General features: G+C 37.5%; 1 protein-coding gene and 1 non-coding gene across 6 annotated transcripts in view; one reads left to right on the top strand and one right to left on the bottom strand.

Annotated features, from left to right (window-relative positions):
• LOC147832825 (uncharacterized) overlaps window positions 1-26,789 on the top strand; it is a 204,760-nt gene extending 177,971 nt beyond the window's left edge. Inside the window, exons 4-7 of one of the 4 annotated variants that reach the window (XR_015514964.1) lie at window positions 19,250-19,373; window positions 19,462-19,598; window positions 21,929-22,002; window positions 26,575-26,789. This is a non-coding gene — a transcript (uncharacterized LOC147832825). Of the gene's footprint in view, window positions 1-19,249; window positions 19,374-19,461; window positions 19,599-21,928; window positions 22,003-22,188; window positions 22,536-26,574 lie in introns of those variants that run through there. The other 3 variants (XR_015514961.1, XR_015514962.1, XR_015514963.1) reach the window with 3 other exon arrangements.
• The window catches only part of mctp2a (multiple C2 domains, transmembrane 2a), a 90,070-nt gene that overhangs the window by 14,841 nt on the left and 47,588 nt on the right, over window positions 1-27,641 (bottom strand). For both annotated transcript variants that reach the window (XM_087293157.1, XM_087293158.1), the window contains exons 18-19: window positions 4,409-4,528; window positions 1,949-1,990 (exon numbers count right to left, since the gene is read on the bottom strand). In XM_087293157.1, the coding sequence (XP_087149283.1) occupies window positions 1,949-1,990; window positions 4,409-4,528 (162 nt within the window). The remainder of the gene's footprint in view (window positions 1-1,948; window positions 1,991-4,408; window positions 4,529-27,641) is intronic.

The raw sequence follows: 27,641 nt of genomic DNA, 5'->3' as shown, positions 1-27,641 counted from the left end.
AGGGTTTTGTGCAAGCAAAAGGTCAGATCTTTGCCTGTCTAGCTAAAGCATGGTACTTTTAGGTGACCCTTTGCCCGAACAGGGTCTCCAGGTCATTTGGGACACATATCCCCAGGGTTGTTTTTCTTTTTTCATCTTGTTTTCTGATGCAGTTAAACCAGCGTATGTGTGCTTAACACAATTGATACCGAAAGCCGAAGGAAAGTTACATTATGGTATGTGATTTGTAAATTTCTCTCTTTCCCCTCAGGACAAACTTGAGCTTATAGGATCTGTTGTGTATTATTTCTGCAGTATCGCAGTCTCTCCTATCAGCTTTCTTTAGCTTCAATTCCATCGCATCCGTGCCGCTCAACTGCAGGTTTACATATTCTCTTCCTCCGGGGGAAAACACAGAAAAACGGGTGGTAACCGTAACCTCCTCAGAGGGGACCGCCTTTATCCCCATGTTAACCAGAGAGTCGGAAAAAACGGGGCCTTTGAAGTGATCAAATTTAACACCGATCATTCTCCAACCCCAAAACATTAGCAGCGATGACTTTGATACAAAGTGTAAAGCTACACTGTTTGATCTGCCTGCGTGATACTGGAGTCAAAGTGAAAAAAAATATTACAGGACTTTGAAACAAGTCACCTTAAATTAGAACTGACAACTTAAAATAAACATGGACATCTGGGTAATGAAATAAATGAAAGGAGATATTTAATTTACACAAGACGTGAAGGGTGTAAAAACATTATATGTCACTGGAAAAATGCTGTTAATTTTTAAAACTCGTAATTAAATATTAAAAATAAATAATACAATTGTGCAGGCATTCCGAAAGGACCAAGTTTTTACTTCTAAAAAGCTACTTATACATATAAAATTGTTATACAAGTATAAACTGATATAATTTGTATGGAATTAGCTTAATTTCAACACAATCCACATATTTATAAGGCTCACATGTAGTTTTTTTTTTTTTCCTCTCATTTTTTGACCACAAATATCTCCCTCCAAGATATATTACAATTGTTTAGCTGCTGGGCGTCAACTAATGTGCTTGCACACACATATCATGCGTTTCATCCGTGAATTATCTGCTTGGCTTGGATAAGATTTGGAAGAGGGAGCTGTTTTTAACAGAGGGGTTCCTCTCAACAGATGAAGCTAGCCTGCGGTCATCATAGCAGAATATATTGAGCACATTATGGATATGAATCCTAGGCCCTAGCCGTACAGCGCAAGGGTCAGCGCTTGGAGGCTCAGAACTGCACACTTCCGCACATCCAAGTCAGAAAGCAATAACGCATTATCTTCCTGTTAACCCGTTGTTCTCTGAACCAGACAGCGAAGACTAAAATGATTACGAGTCTGCCATGCCTCATTATGAATGCATTCATTCAGATTTTGACCATGCATACCAAACAAAGAAACTATACCAGCTCAGTGTTTTGAATATTTATCTTTTCTTATTTTATGAATAATTGGATCTAAGCAGATTTGGGTGAATTTGTAATTAGTCTAATGATTCATCTTAAGCATAAAAAAATAAATAAAAATGCTAAAAGAGGAAGTTCAACTGCAGTCCAGCCTCCCTATTTAGCCGTGCATGCCTCGAAATCCTCACAATGCTTCTCTATTCCCTAGCGGATGACAAACTTCAATTAATGATGCCGTTCTGTGCTTATTTCTGCGTTTCAAAGGACCACAGCAAAGCAACCAAATCCATTTGTCGTATGAGCGAGAACTCCCAGAGGACGTGTGTGAAAGTACTGGAGGGAAAATGTGCTTGCTGAATCGTCTGTCCTCGTTTTGAACACATTTAAGTTGCAGTCCCGAGTTAAATGCAGTATTAAAGGTACAGCGCACAGTCCGTCTATGCAGCACCCCAAGGACAGCCTGGAGAGGCTCTATAAAAGTCAGCGGTTAATCAAAAAAGCAGGCATGACACCGGCGGAATACCTTTTCATCCTCGTCCTCGTCCTCAGCCACCGACATGTGCTCCTGCAAAAGAAGGAGAAAAGAGATGAGATTGAGACGCACGTGGGCAATGGAGCATTTTCTTAACAAACACCTCGTAATGAAACCTTCGCTTGTGTATACACCCCCATTGGGAGAGGCCCTGTTGCCGTAGCAACTGCCTCTCGGGTGACCTCGCACAAAAGGAGGAGGTGAATGAGAGGGGCCTTCCGTGTCACAACCAAGCAATCTCATTTCTTCACAACATAAACACACTCGCGCATGCAAGGAAGGCATTTAATCTGGGCTGTTCAGGTGCCTTGATCACTCTCTATCAAGACATCCCTGACCCTTTCTGCCGATTGAATGCAAGCACGCCGCTCTGTTTCTGCTAGGCCGAGGGGTGAGCGCGAGGTGATGGAGGCTTTAACATTGGCAGAGAGCGCAGCCCGGCTCCGATGCCTCACATACGCCACCGAGACAGGCTGGTGGTGCACAAAGAGACCACGCATTCAAAGAGAGGACTCAAATATTGCTTTTACAACCATTGGAGATGAAGGTCGTTTTAAGTGAGACGGCTGTGTTAAAACTCACGACCGAGGGTGATTGGAGCTTCTCAGACATCTTAACCTTTGTGAATGTTGAATTTAGAGACAACATTTATCTAATTAGGAAAGGATGATCAATTAGTGTCTTTAGAATTTGTGTAAATAGACACACAAATAGTGTTTTGTAAAACGTGCTATAAATTACACCCAATGGCTCTTTGAGTAGAATTCATTTCGAGATGTCAATTGATCATATGCAATGCGATGTTCTTAAGCCAAATGGGAATCTTCCATTGAAAGGTTAGTGTGAATGTATTTTCAATTTCACGAGATTCCTTTAGCTGCATTGATAGTGTAATACTATAATCTGAATGTAGTCTGTTTAATAGACCTAAGCATTCGTTTCAACCTCAAAAAGAGACTGAACGACGTTTAAATGTACTGCAAGTGTCATGGGGACACAGTAACTCAGCACACATCTACCTGTATAGATAACACTGTGTCCTTGTTTTTAAAGACGTGGCATGGCACAGAGCAGTGCTTTTAATTTGGTGTGTGACCAATTTAAATTTTGTCTTCATCGGTCAGTGTATTGCTTGTGAGCAAAGCTGATCTTAAATGTAGCAAGTACAGAATGACAGTTTACTGGAAATGTCCTGGCTGTATAAGGTCATTTGGAAACATATGGATTATGGTGAAATATATTTAAACTAATACTAATTATCTGTGTTAATTTCTTCACCCTATGATCTGCTTTTATTTTATTAGTTAAATAGACAATATAATATAAAGGATTTTAGCCACCTATAGTCATTTTATTTTATAAACGAGTCATATAATGCAATGTAATATAATGCTTACATTAGCTTGTGATCTTATACAGATTGATTTGGAATTGCATTGTTTGACTGCATGTGTGCTAAATTGAGACTATAAACCTTAATTGGGGAGTATTGAGAATCAGTTAAGACGACATTAGCACCTGTCAGATTTAATTCTGAGGTAAACTAAAAAGATTTAAGACCTACAACACAATATTTTAGTGAATTTAAACGTTTTTAAGGCCTAAAATTTAGTTTTTGAAATTTAAGACTTTTTAAGACTTTTAAGATTTGTAAACTATAAAATCATAAGTCTCCTCACAGTTTGTGTCTCATTTTGCGAACCAACTGACAGTTGTTCGTTGTCCTCTTTTTCCCCTGCTCCGCCAGCCATGCCCACTCCTCTCTCTGCTCACAGAACTTCACGCCAATCATGAAGCATTTTTTGAAAAAATACTGAGGATTAGACTTGCTTTGACTTGAACTGAAAGAGCGAGGTTTCATGACCCTAATAACAATTTATTAAAACAAAGATTGCAAAAGCATTCCGAATCAATTTATATAAAATTACAAGCTAATATAATCATTATCTCAACACTTAATTCCTAAAATCATTTTTTTAATGTTTTGCTGTTTCATTGCTTGAGTAATGCATGAGTAAAACTTTACCAGACATATAAAACTCTTATCCTATAATCACATGAAGCTTTACATTTTATAAGGAAAGACTATTTTGCAGAAAATTCAGCATTGCCATCAAAATAATTACGTTTTAAAATCTATAAAAGTAAAAATGTTTTATTTTTATTGTATTTACTTAATAGTTTACTTACTTGACTCTTCATAGATCTATACACAGATTTTTTTTTGTTGTTGTTACAAAAAATTATGTAGTAAAAACAAACAAAAAAACAGATTGTATAATGTTTTTCTAATGTAGACCGCCTATACATTTCAAAGCATTCTTTGATAGAAGCTGCAAGCTTTAAAACTGATGCTTGTCATTTCTTAAACCTGTGAGTCACTAGCATGGATTCAGACTTATTAAAGGAGGATTTTCTGTGCAGCTGAGTGGGCGACATCACAGCACTCACCAAGTCCTGACTGTAGCTGGCCATGCCTGGTGTGATGTGGAAGTAGTTCCAGCCAATGAGCAGGAGGAGAAAGAGAGGCAGCATGAACAGCTCCCAAAGCCACACTGCCACCACAAATATCTAAGACAGAGAGAGTATCAAACAGGGGATGAGAATCACAAACAGCACAGTTGGCAGTGCTGCCCACTCACACACATATGCATTTCCTCTAATATGCATTTATAAAAGTTCTGTTGGAAATGAAAAGACTCAGTAAATCTCATCATAACAAGAAATCTAGTGCATGGTTAAATCCCACAAAGATCCTCTAGCACCTCATAAAGCTGTCCGAGCCAGCATCTGTGTGGCGTTGGTTGGTACAGGAGATTTTTATATTCCAAAAAGCCATTTGCATCGATTAACACTGTGCTGCTGGTGTGTAATTTGGATGTGACAGAACGGAGCGTCTGACAGGAGCGGGTTCTGCACATTTGCTCTGATGTACTGCATTTCAAATACTTCCTGAGTGTGTTGCATTCCTGCTGCCTGACCGATAGCACACACATACACAGCCACTGCAGTGTTTCAACTTAATCCACTACTGAGGGAGACGGCAAACACTCAAGACCCCAGGTAGAAATAAGATGAATAATCCGTCAGAATTCCATAAGAGAAATAGGTGCACAACACCCACAGCACCGCGCAGCATGCTGCTAATTGGACGGCTGAATTTAAACCCAGCTAGCGGCAACTTAATGAGCCTAAGAAATAATAGGATGACATGCACAGGGATGACTGTACATTCGAGGGAACATTATTATAAAAATGCACCGTGCACATTACAATTCAACCAATCTGTAACATCTTCCCTTGAGCAGGTTGGGTATTCATGTCAGCAAATTTCATCATTGAACTGCAACAAATAACTGATGGTAGAATGTAAGAAAGTATGGACACACAATATACAGTATTATACAATTTATCATTTTAATGTTTTAGTGTATTGTATCTGTTAAGGGTGCTTTCACACTTGGTTCAATTGTCTTGACCGAACCCAAGTTTGATTTTCCTTTCTTGCCACCTTCTTAGCTGGTTTGTGTTCACGCCATATTTTTTTCCTTCTGAACCCTGGTACGCTTGCGTCATCAAGCTGCTAGGTGATGGCCATGGAAGCCACGGCGCCAAAATGGAAAGATGTACCACATTGACTGAATGGCTGCATCCAAAACTGCCTATTACTCAGTAGGTACTGCATTTGAATTTAAACGTACTACTCTGCCATTACAAAAGTGCGTTTTACAGTATGAATGTGAGAAGTATGAATGAAATTGGACGTACTACATCTGCTATTTTGTCATGGTCACATGACCTACCTACGTCAGTTGCGTCGCTTCACTCCCATTTATTTATTTTCTTGCGTACTGAATTTCTAATTCTATGAATTTAGACATACTAGTTGGCTCGCATACTGTTTTTAGCGTACTATATAGTATGGAAGTATGCAGTTTCGGACGCAGCCCATCTTTTAGTTTTTAGTATCTTTTAGTAGTCATCAAGATAACAGTAGATGATAAACAGACATACACACATGAATGAACGTTATGAAAACTAACGTTTGTTGTACAGTTGGTGGTTCACTTCCGTTATTTGGTAAAATTGCATTCAGATCAGAAGTTAACCACACCAGAGTTCACACCAATTTTACCCCAGACCACATCTTTCAGGCGGACTCGGGTACTCGAGGACTCGAGTGGTGCCGGACTTGGGCACCACTCCGTGGGTGCGCACACAAGTTTAGAAGACATCGCTCACACTAGCTAAACGTACCAAACTCTGACATCAAACAAACCCAGGTGAGGACCAAAAGTGCTAAATGTGAACATGGCCTGATCACTGACAGTCAAGATTATTTTAAGGATGAGTCTATGTTGTTAGTTTCAGCAGTTGTTATCTGGGAATAACATACCATTCAAATTCAAGTCAGCTGTATAATAATGCTTGATATTTACTTACTGGCCACTTTATTAGGAACACTTATTCAGCTAGTTCCTTAATCTGTGATAATCCAATCATGTTGTTGACCACATCTACATGCCTGAATGAGGTACAAGATGATCTGCTGAAATAAGAATAACGTTTGAATATTTGACTTATTATACAGTCAAGTCAATCTAGGACTTTTTCTACTGGATTTTACAAACAGCCTTCTCTAGAGTTTAAAGAGAATGGTCCAGAAAGAGAAACCATATCCAAAGTGTGGCAGTTCTGTTGGTGATGCCAGAGGTCAGGGAGAATTTAAAGGTTGCTTCTAGCTGTTAGAAAAGAAACAGTAACTGAAATAACCACTTGTTATAACCAACATACTGATGAGTGCACAAAACAAATCAAACCTTGAAGCTGAAACACCAGTGACACTTCTGTCAGCAAGAAACTAAGGTTACAATACACACACAGCTCATTATTATTGGGAGTATTGGAAAAAGGTTGTCTGGTCTGATGAGTCTCGAGTTCTGCCGCAACATTTGGACAGTGGGGTCAAAAATTGAAAAACAGCATGCATTCATTGATCCATCCTTCCTTTTTATCAACAGTTTAGGCTGCAGGTGATGGTATAAAGGTATAGTGGGAGATTTTCTTGGCACAATTTGGGTCCCTATAGGCACTTTTCCCACTGCATGGTACCAGTACAGCATGATTTAGTTTGATTTGGTACAACTCATTTCCACTTGGTACCTGTTACTTTTTAGTACCACCTTGGTTCCAAACAGGCCATAATGTTAGCAAAATGTAAATGTTCCGTGCATTCACACACAAGAGAAATTGTGTCTGCCTGCACATTAATAACATACAGTATAAAAATGAATGATTGTCATATCATTATAAACAAGTGGCTGAATGGAGCAAATCAAATTGTCACATCACAGCAGTAACTACAGGCTGCACAGCTACAGTATGATACTGTATGTCAGCAATCCCACCCACCTAAAGTGATACTAAACTGCAGTGGAAATGCACACTGAAACGAACCGTACAGAGTTAAAGGGCACTTATGATGGATACATTTTGGAGACACCAAAGGCTTATCTTACATCTTGTAAAAGGGGTAAAATAGGTGCCCTTTAAGCAACTTAAGTCTAAACTAAGCATTATTTGCTAACCATGCCCTTCCCTTAATGCCCACTGTGTATTCAAATTGTGGTGTCTACATGAAGTTCAACAGAATGAATAAAAGGGATGATCAAAATAAATTGTAAACAAAATATTTAAAATAATACCAATGCACTAGAATGTTGACAATTCTCATCACAGCTATCTAACATCAGCATAAATCTGAATACCACCGTGCTGTTCTCGTTTCACAACAAAGGTCACAACAAAGAGCTTGTACAGTCACACCTATACAGAACAACAGGCTTGCGTTTACACGGCACGCCGGAGGCTTGTTAGAGACAATATGCTTGACTTAAGTTAGACAGGGCCTGCAGGCCTTACTTTAGCTTTAGTACAGTACCAGCATGTTCCTGTCATATCAGCCAGTGGCCAGACACGGTGCTCTGGGGGCCAGTCTACCTACTGCCACTCCCACGAGTGCTTCACTTTCACACATGCCTGCACGCACACATACACACACAAACACACACACACATACAGCCACCAGGGATATGAGAGTCGTGCTTAATGCACAGAGCACTTGGACAACAACCCCCGCAGGCACAACAACAACAGTGCACACATCTGGGTCTTTCTTTAATAATTCATTACAAGTTTTGTCACCATCGAAGGCGATGCTGAAACTCTTTTACCTCCTTATTCAATTAGATTCAAGCTGAAAAGAGGTTTGTTGCTGGTGAAGGTTGAATATGAACGGTGTCCTGCTGTAGTCACTTCCACTTTTGGGACCCCACGCCGAGAGGCCCGCCTTCATCCTGACCCACAGATAAACTCTCAGAGCTTATCAACAGGTTAGCTGTCATGAGTGATACCTTCCGATGGAGTCCAGGAAGAAAGAGAAGGGAAGAAAAAAGCCTGCGACAGCCCAGCAGGAATGTTGAACCTGCTTGGCCTGCCTGCAGAAGCTTCTACATTAACTACTAAAGTCTAATTGCCTGGTCCCTGTCTTCCCATGCGAGTCAGCAGTAGGAGACCATTCATTTACAGCCTGGGAGTCTAGAGAGAGAATCTGTCACAGGTATTCATAATCGTCCACTAATGCAAATTTCCGCTCGACTGCTTGCAGGCTTGGTGGACAAGATAAAAGCATGTGGAAATACAGTAAAATGTCTAAAATGAAGCATCTAAATGACTGGATAAACAAAACCTGTCAGAGATTTCTTCGTTTCGTCCATAACTGTGGATGTGAAAGCGTGCCAGATTTACAGGCCTGCTAATAAAAACAGAGCAGTGAACATCTGGAAAAGTCTTTCCTATTTTAGTATGAAGGCGGCGTCCGGTTAGAAGTCTAATAAGCAGAGTTAGCATGCTACTCAAATACTGCAGCGCCACTGCTAAACGTACTCGACTAATTCTCTGCTAAGTGGTATGTGTTTTATTAGTGCAGTGATTAAAGGAACGGCAGGACAAAGTAAAGCTTGACAGACTTTAGAGTCAATTTACTAGTTACTGAAGAAGAAATCCAGCTGCACGCTAGTGTTCCTTTCAGACGCACTGATGTTTTACTGCTTGTTAAGTGCATTAAGTGCTAATAGCATTTGCTCATATTTTCTACAGCCACAGAACTATGTAGCAGTAAACTTCTTTAGGCCATGTTTTTAGAGCATGACATGGCCGTGCCCTCCAGAGGAGGGCAACAAAGAGCACATGATTTAAACCAGGACCCTATGAATTTGAATAAATGTATATAAAGTTAGCATTTTATCTCATTTATTTGTTGCATATCTATTTTAATTGCAAATAAATTCTATTAGTTTATTATTATTATTATTATTATTGTTATTACACTTTTAAATAAACATGCAGACTACTTTTTTAAAATGGGTTTTTAAATGGTTTAATATTCTATATATGTAATATGTACTTGATTATGGATCCGGTAATAATTTATATAAATGAAGAGTTCAGATGCAAAAACCTTTGAGTGCAGTCTGAAATTTCGATCCACTTTTGTCAGCCTTCTTTAGAGACCAGCAAGAGGACTTATTCTTTGCCATAAAGTAATATTACTGAACATACACAAAAGAGCCTGATATAACGCTCATTTTAGAGGAACATTTAAAGGTTTTTTGAGGTGTTTAGTCCTTTAAAAACACTTTTGTAACGCGTCGAGCCACTAAACATTGTTCTTATAATGCTTTTCTACAGGAGTAAAATGCAAATTACATCCAAATACTTCAAATATAGTCTGTGTTAGTAAATGCAAAGCTATTTATGAAATCCAGGCATAACACTGCATGACAACATTTCAGATGATTGATCTAGAGCCTACAGCTAATCAATCTGTCAGATTCTGGAGTGCAATACAGTTCTAATGAAAAATATAAAGATATATTATCTTAAGTAAAACAAATGCATCTATAGATATGGTATAGAAGTATATAATTTGGAATGGACGCCCAATTAAGTGCACAAATGCCATATCATCTGATAATTGTGTAAAATAATTTCAAAAAGCAACTGAATGTGTAAAGCCACATAAAACAAAACAAAAATGTGATATATATGCCAAGTTCAGCAGCTAATCAGCTGGAATCAGCTGAGGAGACGTGTGACCAGCGAGACCTAGCTGTCACTCAAATGGCCACGCCCTTAATTATGCAGAATTAATATAACTGAATGTAAATTAAATGTATGCGTTACAACCCCCCCCCCCCCCCCCCCCCCCCACACACACACACACAGGGAAGGCTAATATTAACTATATGAACCAAAATTATTCTTAGTACCAGGCTGTAAACAACTTTTTTTCTGCTGTCAAGTTGCCCATTTTAACATTGGGCTCAATAGAAATATACTCTGTTATGGAGCCAGGACTAGCAGAATTTCGATGAATTGCAGTTTTAGTTACTTCCGTATTTGCTTCACGAGTGAGAACTGGAGGTTGCCTCTTTAAAACCATTTTGAGTTTCTTTCTTCTATTAGAAAAATAAGTGATTTTGAAAAATGCTGGTTGTTTGGACCTATTGAATTCCACAATTTGTTTTTTACTTTGAAAATCTATGAGTCCCAACAACCAGCATTCTTCAAAATATCTTATTTTGTGTTCAACAGTAGAAAGAAACCTATTAATGTTTAAAACCATGAGGGAGAGTAAATGATGAGGACATTTTTACTTCTGGGTTAATCTAGCACACATTCTGCTGTGTATACCAAAAATGAGTGTCCAGGGAGGAAAATATCAATTTAAATGACACAAAGTAAGAGCGGTATTGGAGTGGTCCAGGTGATGAAGGACCACCAGAACACAGGTTAAGAACCACCGGACAGATTTGCTAATATGATTGCACTAAATGTATTTCTGCGGCCTCTCTAGACGCTCCCCTGGCCAGAGGAATTCCTATACCTAATAATAAAGCACTCAGCGATTAAAAGTGTGAATAAAATAAGTGGTGGAGCTGAAGCCAGGCTGGCATCAGTGCACCACCCACGCTCTCCAGGGAGGAGGAGAGCAGAGCCACGGCACCAACAAAAGGACAAAGACGCCCTCACTAAGAGTTTATACAATCCTGCAAATTGATTAAACGGCAGAGGGGTGGAGAGAGGCTACCAAATCAGACTACTTACTGACAGACTAAACACAAGTGCTGTGGAGGGCTGGAAAAAACACTCCACGGCTACTGCTAAACGTAAACACGCATCGCTGTGGGAGTACAATAACCTTCATCTATCTGAATTTCAAAGTCAGAAAATATATACATGTACTGTATATATACATATGTTAGAGGAGGGTCCAACAGTTTAAGAGCACTACGGAAAATGCCTACAGTATAATTTGCATTTGTCTGTTTGCCGATTATTTCATTAGCAGCAGCACTCGAGCTGCATGAACTCCACAAGTTTGTGTCAAACCTGCTGATCATGACTTGAGAAGCATGTCATATGTATATATATACTTACTGGCCACTTTATTAGGCACACCTTACTAGTACCGGGTTGGAACGCATTTTGCCTTCAAAACTGCCTTAATACTTCATGGAATTGATTCAACAAGGTACTGGAAATATTTCTCAGAGATTTTGTTTCATATTGACATGACAGCATCATGCAGTTACTGCAGATTTTTCAGCTGCAAATCCATGATATGAAATTCCGTTCTACCACACAGCAAAGGGGCTCTATTGGATTGAGTCTGGTGACTGTTAAGGCCCTTTTGAGTACAGTGAACTCATTTTCATGTTCAAGAAACCAGTCTGACATGATTTGCGCTTATGACATGGTGTGTTAGATGGTGTGAAGATGGGTACACTGTGGTCATAAAGGGATGGACATGGTCAGCAACAATACTCAGGTAGGCTGTGATGTTGACACAATGCTCAATTGGTACTAATGGGCCCAAAGTGTGTCAAGAAAATATTCCCCACACCATTTAACCACCACCAGCAGCCTGAACAGTTGATACAAGGTAGGATGGATCTATGCTTTCATGTTGTTGAAGCCAAATTCTGACCAAAAGCGAGACTCATCACACCAGGCAGTGTTTTTCAATCATCCATTGTCCAATTATGGTGAACCTGTGTGAATTGTTGCCTCACTTTCCTGTTCTAAACTGACAGGAGTGGGACCCAATGTGGTCTTCTGCAGCTTTAGCCTATCCGCCTCAAGATTTGACGTGTTGTGCATTCAGAGATGCTCTTCTGCATACCCCAGTAGTAACAAGTAGTTATTTGAGTTACTGTTACCTTTCTATCAGCAGTCTGGCCATTCCCCTCTGACCTCTGGCATCAACAAGGCATTTGCACCCACAGAACTGCCGCTCACTGGATATTTCCCTTTTTCGGATTATTCTCTGTAAACCCCAGAGGTGGTTGAGCATGAAAATCACAGTAGATTAGCAGTTTCTGAAATACTCAGAGCAGCCGGTCTGGCACCAACAACCATGCCACATTCAAAGTCATTTAAATCACCTTTCTTCCATTTTCACAGATTTCAGACTGAAAATCAGGGTTCTACACCAGATGTAGATTTCTTATCTCTTCTCAAGTTGGTACTGTGTTGTCAAAAAAATTATGTAAACATGACAACTTTATAATTTTACATTTGGAGCAAATGACATCAGTAGTACACTAAATAAAACAAAAATGACATCTTCAGTTTATCTAAACTTTAAAGCTTTACATTGATCAGTTGGATGCATCTGTGGTCAATATTATGACCTCAAACTTCAAAATATTCAAATGATTGATGGCACAAAATTGCCTTTAATTCTAATGTTTTTAGTGCTCTTCTGGACCCCACTGAAAAATAACTACAGTGGTTCATGTACACAAAACAACACACTAGCTAAAATAACCCAGATTGTTTAATGAGAGATTAGCTTAACTAAAAGCGTTTTCATATACAAACAGAAATCCATTTGGCATGTTGTTGAACACAAAGACACACTGAGCAGGGATCATATCCTTTAAATGTGGTATTTGAATCTGAAGCAGTCGTGACGCTTTCAATACTTAAAAACTGGGTGTCAGAGAATTAGCGATATAACACTGGACATATTGGACCGCATATGAAAAATACACATGAGCCATTACAAAGCCAAACCAAATAACTAAACATGTCTCAGCGGGCTCGACATTGTAGCAATTTAGATTTGAGGCAAATTAATAATAAAGTAACCAATCTTTTCAATGACAGCTGAACAAATTTTTTAAGAAGCACTTTACACGCTTAACTTTGTTATGCTACTTGGTGCATTAACATTTCAGATTTGTGCGTTTTGACAGGGGGAAATCTATTACGTGCGCGTATCCTCTCAGAGCAAGTGAGCACTAACTAAACCATGAGGGGAAGTTTGAGTCTCTCTTGTGTCCCTCTCACGCATTTATCTTGTGCAGCAGCGAGACGCAAACAACGGCAGCAGTGCCAGCCTGCCTTATGAGGGTCAGACGAAGGGCTGTGGATGGATGCCAGATTACATGAACATATCTGTGCGAATCTAACAAGGCTGACTATTGGCTGCAGGCTTAATGCGGATGTGCGTGTGTGTGTTTGTGAGAGCCGATGAAACCGGGGAACTTTAATGCGAACAGAGGATCCTTACAGCGTTGCCACACTTTTTCCCTCTTTCACTGGCTTTTTTCCAAGGTGAAATAAAGGGCGATGCGAGTAACCTACATTGGTGTCTTGATTAAAATAGTGAAAAATAACACAACGTTTAAAGCTAATCAAAGGATCCGCTGGCTGCTAGAGTCGTCCATGTATGCAATGCGTAAGAGAGACAAAAGAGGAGAGATGGAGATACGTGGGGATGATTGTGTCTTTGACAACTGTGGTAAATGTATGGCAATGAGACATGTTAAGTTGTCATAATGAAGACTGTTGGTATTCAAAACTGTGTAAATGGCGTGGGAGAGACGAGGTGTGAATATTTCAAAATAATGCATTTATATGCAACATTATGTTTGGTATTGGCCAATATGCACATTCACAGAGGCTTTCATAATTGAAAAGGGTGTAAAAACATGTTAGCGAAGGGGCATTCATGAACAAATCTTTTAATTCGCTAGATTATTATTGAAATATCATCTACGTTTCTCATCATTTATCTTTGGCTGGATTTCAATACATCTTCTGATCAAAGAACGTTTACGTAAATGCAGAAAATTGGGCTATTGAAAATGCTATTTGCCATGATGACAGTTAATAATATTTTACTAGATATTTTTCAAGAGACTTCTATTCAGCCTAAAGTGACATTTAAATGCTTAACTAGGTTAATTAGGTTAACTAGGCAGATTAGGTAATTAGATTTATAACTAATTTTAAATCCCTTACTTATCATTGTGTGCTGTATATAGGGTAGGTTGGTCTGCTTCGTCCATTCATGGGCTCAAGCATTGGCATATCCTTGATTACAAACCTATACCGGGTTTACTCCCATCATATCTCCAGAATTGCATTTGTAAAAACCCTGTCCTTAACTATGGCCTTCGGTCACAGGATATTTATTTATTGTCTGTTCCTGAAGTGCGCACTGAGATGGCTTTTAAATACGCAGCACTTTTTGCATGGAATAATCTACAAACAAAGTTGCAGTTTAAAGAATTGATTTCACTAAATGCTTTTAAAAATAGTATAAATGATTTAGAAATTGAAACACAGGCTTGTAGATGTTTTGAATAGTTTGTTTGTCAATGTGTAATTCATGTTAACTGTCAATTGTTTTTTGTTTGTTGTTTGTTAGACCCATGTGGCATGTGCACTGCCTAATCTTGGCCAGGACGCTCTTGTAAAAGAGATTTTTAATCTCAATGTGTCTTTCCTGGTAAAAGAAAGGTTCTAATAATAATAATTATTATAATAATTATAATTAGGCAAGTTATTGTATAATGATGGTTTACTCTGTAGACTATCGAAAATATATATCTAGCTTAAAGGGGCTAATAATTTTGACCTTAAAATGTAAAAAAAAAATAATAATAATAATAATAAAAATAATTTTATTCTTGCCAAAATGAAACAAATAAGCCTTTTTCCAGAAGAAAAAAATATTATCAGACATGAAAATACTGTAAATATTATATAATATAGACTGTAAATATTTCCTTGCTCTGTTAAACATCATTTGGGAAATATTTAAAAAGGAAAAAATATCAAAGAGGGGGCTAATAATTCTGACTTCAACTGTATAACATATTAACTGAACTAAGTATCACTTCATTTATGTTACTGAATTAAATCTAATGATAAAAGTAATCATAAAATGACAGTAAAATTATTTATTTTTCCAAACACTAATTTAAATAATTATATAATAAAATGTCTACAATGTCTTTACTCATCAATAAGTGCAAGTTGCCAAAAAAAAAAATGTTTTTATAATTAAAACTTTTGAAAGTTAATTTATATTGATTTACATTTTCAAATAAATACATATTTCAAAAGTTTTATTATGCTATATTTTTCTAGCTAATCAATTTAATTAAAACATCTAATTTGCTCAAATGTAAACGCATCTTAAACTACAATGATGAACGTTTTAATTAAATGATACCAAAATATTTTCATCTGGCATCTAACATGTGCAATTTCTTATAAATGATCGACGACGATTAAGAAATTAAGACTATTACATTTCTCTAAAAAAAGATATGCACTGTTGCGCACGTTGGAACGTGATACTGCAGTCTGCGAATGCATGTTTGTGATTCTGGACAACAGCGGCTCATGTCCTTATCAGCGGAGCGGTGGAGTGGACCGTGCGCCCAGAGGGAGAGATAAAGTCTCTCTGTCAGCAGCGGCGTCGGGGCCAGTGTACAGAGCCCTGTGGTGCCTGTCAGCGGCTGGCACAGCGACCCCACCCCGCCGCACCGGCCACCAGTGTTTAATCCATGTTGGGAGCGTTAACATTCAGCGACCTCGCGGGTGACAGATCTGCCATGTGAGCTTCTCCCCCAGGGCTGCCGGCACCCCAAGTGTCAGCTCCACTCACCAAAGCTCAAACTCACATACGGGCACATGCGTCACGCCAGCCGAGCGCTGCCCGGGGAGAGTCGTCCTCTGTGACTGTGGAGGTGGAGCGGTCATTACGGCACGCAAACGCACACCGACATGTGCATCAGGGTTAAAGACGGAGCATGTTTGTTCGGCGGCAGTAATAGGCAAAAGAAACGCAAGCTGTTTATGCTAAATCATGTTTACGCACAGATGGAAGGAGAATATTAAGGATATGTACAAATGATGCAAAGCAAACAATGAATATGTAAACATGCAACGGTGAAATGTTCTAAAAGGAATAAGCGGATGGTTGGAGCTGTCAGCGGTGCTTCTGTCAGCGTGAAGGATAAGAAGGATGTGAAGCGGGGTCAAGGCAGATTGGGCGTTGAGCCCCAGGAGCGCCGTGATGACACGGAGCATACACATCTCAATAACAACACTGACACTGTCAAATCTTCAGCCATCACCGCACTGTTAGCGGCCGCTCAAATACAGCCCTTTAATTATTAATCCCTTCCTCCAGAGTTTCAGGAAGAGCCCGCGCACATATATCACTATCAAGGATTCGCCCTCTTGTCATATTCACGGCACAAACTCCCTGACAGTTTCCTAAAGCCCACTAGGCTCACAGCAGGACACACACACACACACACACACACACGCAGATGATCGTTTCTATAGCTGTCCAGGGAAACTTTCCGAGTAAAGTGAAAAGGTGAGGGACAAAGAAAAGCCAAATCCAACAGATCTAAGAGTAGGACTGTCAGTCTATTAAGATGTTTAAATGGATCAAGGACATAGTATGTTCATTCATATTCAACTGATACGGTGTAATTGCAGCTTACTTAAAGCCATAGTTTAGCCAAAAATGAAAATGTACCATTATTTCAACCCTAAGGTTTCTTTCTTTCTTTCTTTCTTTCTTTCTTTCTTTCTTTTTTAAACAATATCTTTCTAGAATGCTGGTAAGGGTGTTGTTGTTGGTCTTCAATAAATACCATAGCTCAAAAGTAGTATTTTCCCGATTGTGAAAGTCAATAAGTATACCAACAATAGTTGAGTTAACCAAGTTCTTCAAAATATCATGGTTTGCGCTCATAAAAATAATAAACTCTTACAGTTTTTGGTAAAGTAGAGGGTGAGTAAATTGTGACACAATTGCCATTGTTAGGGTGAACTTATTCCTTTAAGTAAACTTTATACATGATTAATTAAGTCTTTTGAAAAAAAAAAAAAGAAACTTCATTGTTTTTCTCACCCTAATCTTCTTCTAAGCTTTTTATTCTTTTTTCTGTGTAGCATTAAATAAAATGAAGGTGAACCAAAACTGTTTGGTTAACTAAATGTTTCAAAATATCCATATGCAAATGTTCTTTTCAAAGAATTAGTATTCAATTTTTTAAATTTCTTTGCAGAATTCTGATTGGTCAATTATGCCAATGTTTAGCAAAATGTGTCAGATTCCTGACCACCCTGTTTGAGTTTTACAGTATATTAAGATTGGCAGAAAATTACTGAGCAGACAAAACCCAGCAAGCAATGTTGTGTTTAATAGACGTCTAATAGACATCTAAACATAGACAGCTTGGCTATAACAAGGCTAAACTTGGTCTGTCAGTAAAAATCAAATAAACGCCTAAAAATCCAACTGTCCAAAACTAGACTAGTCGTCAAATAGACAGATTAGACAGACTTTATATGTGTTGTCATTTACTTCCATGTATTTGATGACTAGTTTTGGCCTATTCATAGATGTCTATTAGATTTTGACAGACTGCGCAAATTTAGCCTTGTTTTGGCCAAGACGAGTATGTTTAAACGTCTATTAGACATTTAAAAAAAAAAAAAAAAATGCTTGCTGGAAGTAATTGTAAAGGTTCAGAACACAATAAATAGTTTTGCTATGGCCATATCCATTTTTAATTAATGCAGGCTTATCATTGGTCTACAATTTTATGGCAAGTCACACAGAAAGTGTGATTCATCTGCACCTAATTGTTTGCCTACATACGATAAAGGCTGTAAAATTACAGAAAATTACCCTGAAATAACAGATGTTAAATTACAGAAATTTACTGTAAAATAACGCCTGTTAAATTACAGAAGTTTATCGTAAAATAATGCCCGTTAAGTTACAAAAATGTACCGTAAAACCACAGGCATTAAATTACAGAAATTTATCATAAAATAAAAAACGTTAAATTACAGAAATTTACCGTGAAATAACAGATGTTAAATGACAGAAATGTCTCGTAAAATAATGCCTGTTAAATTACAGAAATTTACCATAAATTAATGGCTGTTAAATTGCACAAATTTATCATGAAATTTACTGTAAAATACAAAACGTTAAATTACAATTTTCTTTTCCGTAAGATAACAACTGTTAAATTACAGACATTTATCAAAAAATAACATGTTAAAATACAGTAATTTAACTTTAAGAACATTTCTGTAATTTAATGTTTTTTATTTTACATATATTTTTCTTTATTTTACCTTTTTTTCGGGCACCCCAGCCGCCAAAAAACCTTATAAAATAACAGATATTTTTTTACAGTGTATATATTTTTTAAAAGCACAAACTAGCACAAACATGAAAGGCAGTAGAACAAATCCCCCCAATAAAAGAAGACTACTGCGTTGTCCTGAGCACATTGAATAAGTTAACTGGAATAACAAATCAGGTTGTGGAATTGTTGATAATCAGACTAATCCTGGCTGCCTCAGTAAGCCAGTTAATGGCTCAGACCATGCCCGTCACTTTATAGTGCTCCCTGAGGAACCTGCGCAGACCCCGTCCTGCTATCATGAGATGCTGGCCATTCTGCTAGACAGAAACGGAAAGAGAGAGAATGAGAGAGAGAGAACGCTCCGTCACAGCTGCCAACTGTGTTTACAGCTGCACGGCATCAAACATTCATCAGATGCCATCTTTACAGTCTGTGATGTGAAGCAATCAGCATTTCACAGCCTGTCAAATGATGTCAAAACCGCTTGCTACCTGGCAGTGTCAAAAAGGGATACAAAAAAAAAAAAAACCTAAAATTTTAAATACAATCACACACACACTAGCCCACGTGCAGGTTTTCCTTTCTAGTCCAGACTACTGACAGACGAAACAAGCTCATATGTTAAAATATTAATTCTACTTAAATACTTAAAACACTCTAATGACAGCAAAGCAGCAAATCAGCTTTCAAGTGTAAATAATCTCTTTTTTTCTCCTCACCCCTCGATCTCTTTCATCTCTAGTGAAAATGCTGGAAACTACAGAGTTCAGAGGCAGCAAATTTGGCCGGTTAATGCCTGGCTGGCTAATGCTCATTTAGCCTGTGCTGGAAACTTTTTGGAGTCTGTTTGCTCTGTGTAATGCGCTGTAAGAAATTACTTTGCTTAATGCCTGCTATCAGAATTGTCATCGGCCTGCTCTCGACTAATACCTGTTCTCCTCATCTGCCCATCAGAGCGAATGTGTGTGTGTGTTTGACAGTGCTGTAGCTCCATCTACAGGCTGAAGTGAGACATGCAGCAGAGAACTCTCGGTGACCCCTCTGCAGTCTCTCCACTGATGTACGCCACATTCATCTTTCTCAGTCCAAGTGTAAGCCACATCTAAAAAAAAATGCTATTTTATAAAGACTGTATCTATCAGAGCTCTTCTTCTTGCACTTACTGTAGTTGTTAAGTGCTGTTTCTAGGCTCATTACTGTTGCATAAACAAGCAATAAAAAATATTCAACTATGTATGTACTGTAAGCGGTCCATCTGTTTATGAGAGCACGGCTGCATGCTTTAAGGTGATATATCAAGAGTTTTTCCCCCAAATACATATAAATATGTTGCTGATGAGACGAGTTTAAAAGCTGTGCCTCGGGTGGACATGCGTGAAAAAGAAAAAAATGACTTACAAAGGGATTTATGCAAAGTAACAGGCTAATCTTTTGCTCTGGTTTTAAAATAATCTCACAAAATTTGTAAAAACAACAGCTATCTTTTATGGATACAGATGAAATATGAGTTTCAAGCATTAAAACAATGTATAATACAGTTTTTTATTATTATATAATGGTTTATACTATATATATACAGGGTTTCTGCAATTTCTTCAAATGAAATTTAAGACTTTTTAAGACTCTTTTAAGACCATTATGAATGAATTTTTTGACATATAAAGAGCTAAACACTAAGGATTTTTCTCTAATGGTCTTGTTACTTCTTAAAATAGTTTTTGTTTTGAAGGAAGATCATGTAAAGGATGTGTTGCTTTAGTTTTATTTCCCTGATTAGGGAATTTAATTTAAATGATTTGCTGTAAAAATGTCTAACACCTGTTGTGAATTGTATCTAAAGTACGTTTTGAGATGGATTGGGTGTTGGCCAGATTGGGTTGCTTTACTTTGACATTAAGAATTAAGACCTGTTTAAAATGATTTAAGACCTAAAACACAATATATCAGTGAATTTAGGACTTTTTAAGGCCTAAAATTTACTTTTTGAAATTTAAGACTTTTTAAGGCCCCCTCAGACACCCAGATATATACACTGTAGAACCCAACAGTCAACTTTATCAAATTAAATGAATGTTGTTAACTCAAAATTGACTGAAAGTTAATTCTACTGATTTGAAAAGAGTTTTGAACTCAGTGTTGAAGGTAATGAGTTAATTAAAACTTCATTACTTCAACTGAAAAGAAGTAAGTTCACAGAACTCATATAGATTATTATTATTTTTTTAACTCAAATGGTTTGTAGCAATTGGTTTCCTCAAACAGTTTGAGTTGCCTTAACTTATTGGGTTTTACAGTACTCTGTTGGTTTGAGTTCTCTTTGTTTATCGGGTTTTACTGTGCTCAAATTGCTTCATTTACTAATGACAATTAAGTTCACAGTACTCATTAGGATTCGTTTTTAAGCATCATTTGTTGATATTGAAAGGCTATTTAGGAATCACAGTGCCATCCTGAACTGTGATTTCCAAAATTAATTTAAATTTTGTAAGTAGAATAACTGAATCGTTTAAATTCAAATAAAATTTTGTAGGAAGATTTAGTTTGTATTTTTTATTAATAGTAAGCATAAGTAAATAAATAATTAAATGTAATTAATAAGGCCAGAATGTGTATCTTTCATTTTTTATAAACATATCTGTTACGCTGAAGGAACAACTTAACATTATTTTCCTGAAAAAATAAATACATAAATAAACATTAAAGTAGGCAAATTACTTATATGTAATATGTTACATGGATTTACAAGTATTTTGCTAATTAAATTTCATGTGGACACAAAAATAGGATACATATATAATTGCTGAGTTTATAACAAATAACAAATTATACTTAAATTGTTTGTTTGGATGTAGTCCTATATGGCTTGGTGTTAAATGCTTTTAATTATGCATAACTTACTGTTAAGTAGACCCAGCAAACAATTTTGTGTTTAATAGACATCTGATAGACATCTAAATGTAGACAGCTTAGCTTAAACAAGGCTAAACTTGGGCTGTCAGTGAAAATCTAATATGTGTATATACACGTTATATGTGTAGTCATTTATTTCTGTTTATGTGTTGACTAGTCTAGTTTTGGCCTATTCTAGAACGTGTATTAGGTTTTCACTGACAGCCCAAAATTAGCCTTGTTTTAGTCATAACGGCTATGTTTAGACATTTATTAGACATCTTTTAATAAAAACAATTTATGCTTGCTGGGTACTGTGTAACATTTATAAACAAAATAAAATTCAATAGCTTAGGTTGTGATATATTTAATTTAATATTTAATATTTAAATGATTGTTTTTTTTTTATAAACTCAAGTAAACGTATCTTGTTTTAAAGGGATTTTTAAAGGCTCCTAGTCAAACACGTTAAATATACTGATAAAGTTAGTTATTTTCGCTGTGATTTCTTTCTCTCTCTTTTTTTTCGCAGGCTACGTGATATTAAACATCCTACAGGAAGTCACCCAGACATAAAAAGGCCAAAATCAACTAGGGACTCGACAGGTGCACTTACTGCATGCATGCTATAAACTTAACTTCTTAAAAGTGTCTCCCTCCTTCAGAGGTGCCATCAGAGTATTATTATACAATCTAGGAAAGTTTTGTGCATGTACACGCGCATACACAAAGCAGATGATATTCAAACTAAAACACATGCACCCACACATAGATATTTCCCACTCTGCACAGATGAAAGCTGTGTTTTGCGCGAGGGAGCGTGTAGATGCAGGTCGAGGTGGCGACCTCTGGGATTTCCAGCACTGGGGTGGGAGTGTGTTCCGGGAACAGGCGCTGTCTATTCAACCTACAGACCTGGACAAAGAAACCGCAGCACCGCAAGTGCATTAGAAGTTGCGTAAAGTGTAAAAGCTAAAGGACAGAGACTCCACTGCCTCTATGAATAATGTATTGTAATGTATTTTAAATATATGTTTGTAAAGTAAATAGTATCCTCTCTCCACCGGCTACTTTGTGTGCTGCTGTACATCCCAAGCATACAGGCCTACATTATAAATTAAACGGCTGACATGACTACCATGACATGGAAAGCACAGTCTCCTCTAATTATGCTCTTCTTAGAGGCAAGCATCTGTCAATGTCTGCCTCCGTTGCCTTATTACCACAGCGCGCAGATTTACATGCATACAGAAAGAGACAGATATGTGTTTGTTAACCTTTGAGGGTTGCACACTGTTTTATATACAGTACACTGTGCAATGTATGTACGGTAATTAAACATCATCACAGAATGATAGCATGGGATTCGTCTTTCAACTATAAAAGCTTAGATTCATCTCCGTAGTCTGTTTCTTAAGGCTGGTGGATTTACGCCAGTGCCCTATTTTCATTTTTCCATGCCATGCTCTGCATGCAGTGGTGCAGAAACAGGCCACATGCTAGATGAGATGATAGTCTTGAGGTAAATGATAGGACTGGCAACAGGACATCCCACGCCTCTTCCCAACCTGTGTGCTCAGGTGAAGGTGTGCGCACACCTCTAGTGACTCCCCTTCAGGGGGCACGAGAGACTGCAGATTACACTACGGCTCCAAGACAGCCTCTAAAAATAACTGCTTGACTTGTGTGTTATAGTATGGCTTCCTATTTGGCTACAATAAAGCACAGCACTAACAGAGAATAGAATGGAAGGGCTTAATCCTTCAACATTTGTTTGTTTGTTGATACTGTGCACTAATAGAATATGTTACATTTCTAGTATTTAAAGTAACAGTATATATATATATATATATATATATATATATATATATATATATATATATATATATACTGTTACTTTAAATACTAGAAATGTATTATATGACTAAATATATATTATTTGTATTTATATATTATTTAATATATATTTTATGACTAAATATATATACTGTATGACTAATCACATGGCCGTTGCTAGGCGCCTATATTAGCCCCCCTATATTTCTACTCAGCACCCCTAAAACTTTTGCGATTAGCTCATAAACTGTACACTAAATTATTGCCTCAGTCCCCTTTAAATTTGATATGAAAACGGCGGCAGAATTCGGCTTCTACCCGTCTTTTGTTTTTCATTTGATCAGCAAACCACAGCCGTGTACAGCGAGAAAACGAGGTGTGTGTTTATCGATAAATAGTTATAATATCTGCATATTTGCAGATCCTTGATATAGACAACCTTGTATCAGCTGTATTCCAATGTCATGGAGGAGCAGTCGGGTTTTCTCTGCGTTCACCTCATCAGCACAACTGTTTCCTCCAGCGAAAAATGCAACACTTAACAAACATTTACAATTTGTGTGGCTATAACTATACTAAAGAGATATATGCGCAAAACTATCTAAAAGTTTTTGGACATATGGCCCACTGATAATAATTTTAAATAACCGTGATTACAATTATTATCGTAATTATGATTTTCCCCAAAATCCAGCAGCCCTTCTAAACTGTGAAGGTAAAACTAATAATGAACCATTGAAGAGCTAACCTTAAAATGATAATTAACCTAAAAACTGAAAATATACTCATGGCTTGAGTGGTTTCTTTCTGTAAAAAAAAATAATAATAATAGCTTTTTTTCATCTACAGTAGGAAGAGAATACAATGCCATCCAGTTTCTAAGGCTGTTCAATAAAAGAAACAAAACTTGTGATTTTTTTGGGGGACTTTTTACTATGACTGGCTTCATATGGATTTCATGCATGAATAGAGGCCATTTCAAGTAGTGCATTTCATATTCAATACATTAGATGAAATTTAGCAAATCATTCACTTTGCATTTTACTTAAATGATTTAAAAACATCCAAATTTAAACTTAAAATATGGCGTAAACAAAATGGCAATATGGCACAGAAGTAGTTTGTTCCAAACAAAATGGTGCCCAAAGAGCTTGCACTAAGATCAGTCTCCGTCTACACAATACCACTGAAAACGCACATCATGTGACCACACACACACACTCTGGCATGCGCTAAAGCATATCTACCCATATGAGAGTTGTGGATCTACCACCGTCAAGTAGGCTGGCCACGATAGACGATGTTGACAGTGTTCCCGGTTTTTTAAGTATTAGTTTTTTTATTAAATATTTATTTGAATTAAATGGAAAATATAATTATAAATAATTTACTTAAGTAGAGAGCCTGCACTATAACTAAAATCTGAACATAGGTTCAATGCGTCATATCCCATTTATCACGTGAGGAGAACGAGAGGAGTTGAATTTACAGAAAGAGAATGGGGGACGATTTAGTGTCAAAACGCAATGCAAAAGCGTCTGTTTGGCAAAATTTTGGGTTCAAATCAAATGCAAAAAGAAAACCTGAAAACTTTCATGAGACAATCTGCAAACTTTGCCTGACAAAAGTTGCAGCATCTGGAGGAAACACAACTAATTTATACACGCATCTTCAACACACCAACCTGATGTTTAACTATGGTTGGGTCGCCGGTAGATAAGATCAATAGCCATTGAAATGATTTAGCAATGCCGCGCCATTAATAAGCCAACAGCAGAGAAACAAAACAACCATCGCGACCACAGTGATCACTTTTCCCGAAGTTCAGCTCTTCTTCTTTGCACTTGATTTTTATGCGTTTTGGGCTCGTTTCTCCTGACTGGTACAGTACGGTACAGTTTGGGTCGGTATGGGTCACCTTTATCAGGCTTGCGTTTCCACCACAAAGGGTACCCCTTTTGGTGGGCGTGGTGTTCAACATAAAGTTTAAGTCGACGTCATGCTCAAATAAATGTCTACAGTAAAGCTGTACGGGTCCCTTACATATCATATGAGAAGCACTTCTTACAAAACATATGCTTTATACACATAAATACATGTTTATAAATGTTTATTACTAACTTTTCTATGAACATTATTTGATTATAACTGCAGATCAATGACAGTGGAAAATAGGCAAATGTAAAATCTGTAAGTATGTAAAATAAATATATAAATTCAACATATATGAACACATACAGCCCCTTACAGTCTCCAATATATTATTAATTACAGAAAAACTACACACATCATACATTTAGTACTTATTTGAGTTCAAATACACACGCAATATAGCCCACAGTCAGTGCAAACCTCTCATCTGTGTCTGTAATCTTCACCAGCACATGTAAGCTTATTAGAGAGTAATTCTGTCATTCCCAGTGCATAATAGTCCAAAAGGCAAAGATAAACATGGCAGTTTGTTCATGTTCTTCTTTTTCTGTGCTTCACTCTCGCGCTTGTTCTTTTCTTTCTGAATGGATCAGATGACTGAGACACTTCAATAATCACGCACACATTATTATCATCAGCTCAAGAAGCTCGTTATATCAAATATAGACGCGATCGCTAGCTCCCGGAAAAAAGCGAATACCGCTCGCACTTTTAGACGGACTTGTAAAGCAACAACAGGATACGGCAGATTTTGTTGTTCTTGGCTTTGTGTCTGTTCATCAAGACGACAAGGTTTGTTTGAGCTTGCGTCATCCATGGCTCGTTATTATATGCATATAGTATATCCATGTAATCTCTCGGCTGTGTATTAGAACATGGCGAGTCCTTTGTAAACATTCTGTCTAGCTCCACAAGCTCGTGACGCATCTCTGTAACAAATCAGTGTTCGGCTACGCATGTAGCTCCACCTTTTGATACCCTTTCTCGTTTTTGGTACCCTTTCGAAAGGTTGCCGAAAAAGTGGCAAGGTATGATTTGGTTCGGTACACTTATTGACAGTGGAAAGGGCCATAAAAGCGTACCAAACCGAACTGTACCGTGCCACTCAGTGGAAAGGGGCCATTAATGTTAAAAAAGCAATAATGAATAGGCCGACAAGAGTGTATTCTGTGTGTGTGTGTGTGTGTGTGTGTGTGTGTGTGTGTGTGTGTGTATGTATGTGTGTGTGCGCATATTTTATCACTGAAGCCGCTCTCATCCAAAACCGAAAGTTGGCAATATTTCGCTATTAATCAAATGAAAAGTTAATTTAGATGAGCCAATATTTTTTTAAAAATTGCAGTAAAGTAACTGTGATGTGCGGCTACATATCAAATCTGAGGTCTTACAGGTATCTCATCTCTCTTCCAGACATTAATACGCCACACAAGTCAAGTCGCAAAACTGAGACTGGCACAAGCTGACAGGTGGAATAGCTGAAGCCTTTGCAAAATCTATCAAAATACAGTACTGAAATTAACAGTCATAAATGTCTTTGAGCCAAAAAGTTTCGTTGGATATCTGTAAAAACGCAATCAGAGCCAATGTTATGTAGAAGTTGTGTCGCCTAATAATTATAATAATTTAAATAAAATGAAAACCAAAATAAAAAATTCATTGCATTTTTTTATGTACTGGGTAAAAATGTATATTTTACAATAAAAACTAAATGTAGCATGTCTCGCTGTCATTTAAAACATGCAATTCATAACACACCAGAGCTGTAGTCCATGCAGTGTGTGTACAGGGCGGTGTTGGTCAATATTCTTACTGTGCACCATGTTATTGAACTCCAATATCTCTAAGGGATATTATGTTACCATAATCTATTGTTGCCAATACTAACTTAAGAGATTTCCCAAATAAAAGGTATTTTAAAAAAGAAACAACACGCAAATAACAAAACAAATAAAACTAGTCCTGTGGAGTTCAGCACTTAATCTTGCCAGTGTATGCTGTGTAGTGTGTATCGTGCTCTTATGTAGCGCGTGCTGGCACTTCTCGCAAAACTGAAAGTATTATACACGCACATTTATAAGCTATTTAAAAGCATAAAAAAAGAGGAAAAGAGGAAACCCCCACCCCCACGATGATACCGGTATTACCGGTGTTTTCACATATCGATTAACCGGTGGGGAAATTTCCTCATCTTCACAACCCTACCGTCAAGGAAAACGGCCTCTCCAGCATTTTCAAAATGCTCCGTTTTCGTGCTTGAAAACTCCGGCATAGTGTGGACAAATGGCATAACCATAGAAAAACGTATACTAAAACGTATTAGTGAAAACAGGGCCATAGTGTAGTTCATTCCCCTATAAAACATTGGCCAAACAATAATTGTGCCAAACACACCCTTTTTGTGTTCAAAAACTCTGAAAACTTAGTCCAAAACCTTGTAACAGTTATGTAACAAGCAGATTACAGTTCATTTTTGCTTC

Source organism: Danio rerio, chromosome 18 (assembly GCF_052040795.2).
Source record: "Danio rerio strain M-AB ecotype USA chromosome 18, GRCz13ab, whole genome shotgun sequence".
NCBI lineage: Eukaryota > Metazoa > Chordata > Actinopteri > Cypriniformes > Danionidae > Danio > Danio rerio.
The sequence above is the reverse complement of the archived record's forward strand: the minus strand, read 5'-3'. Positions and strand labels throughout refer to the sequence as shown.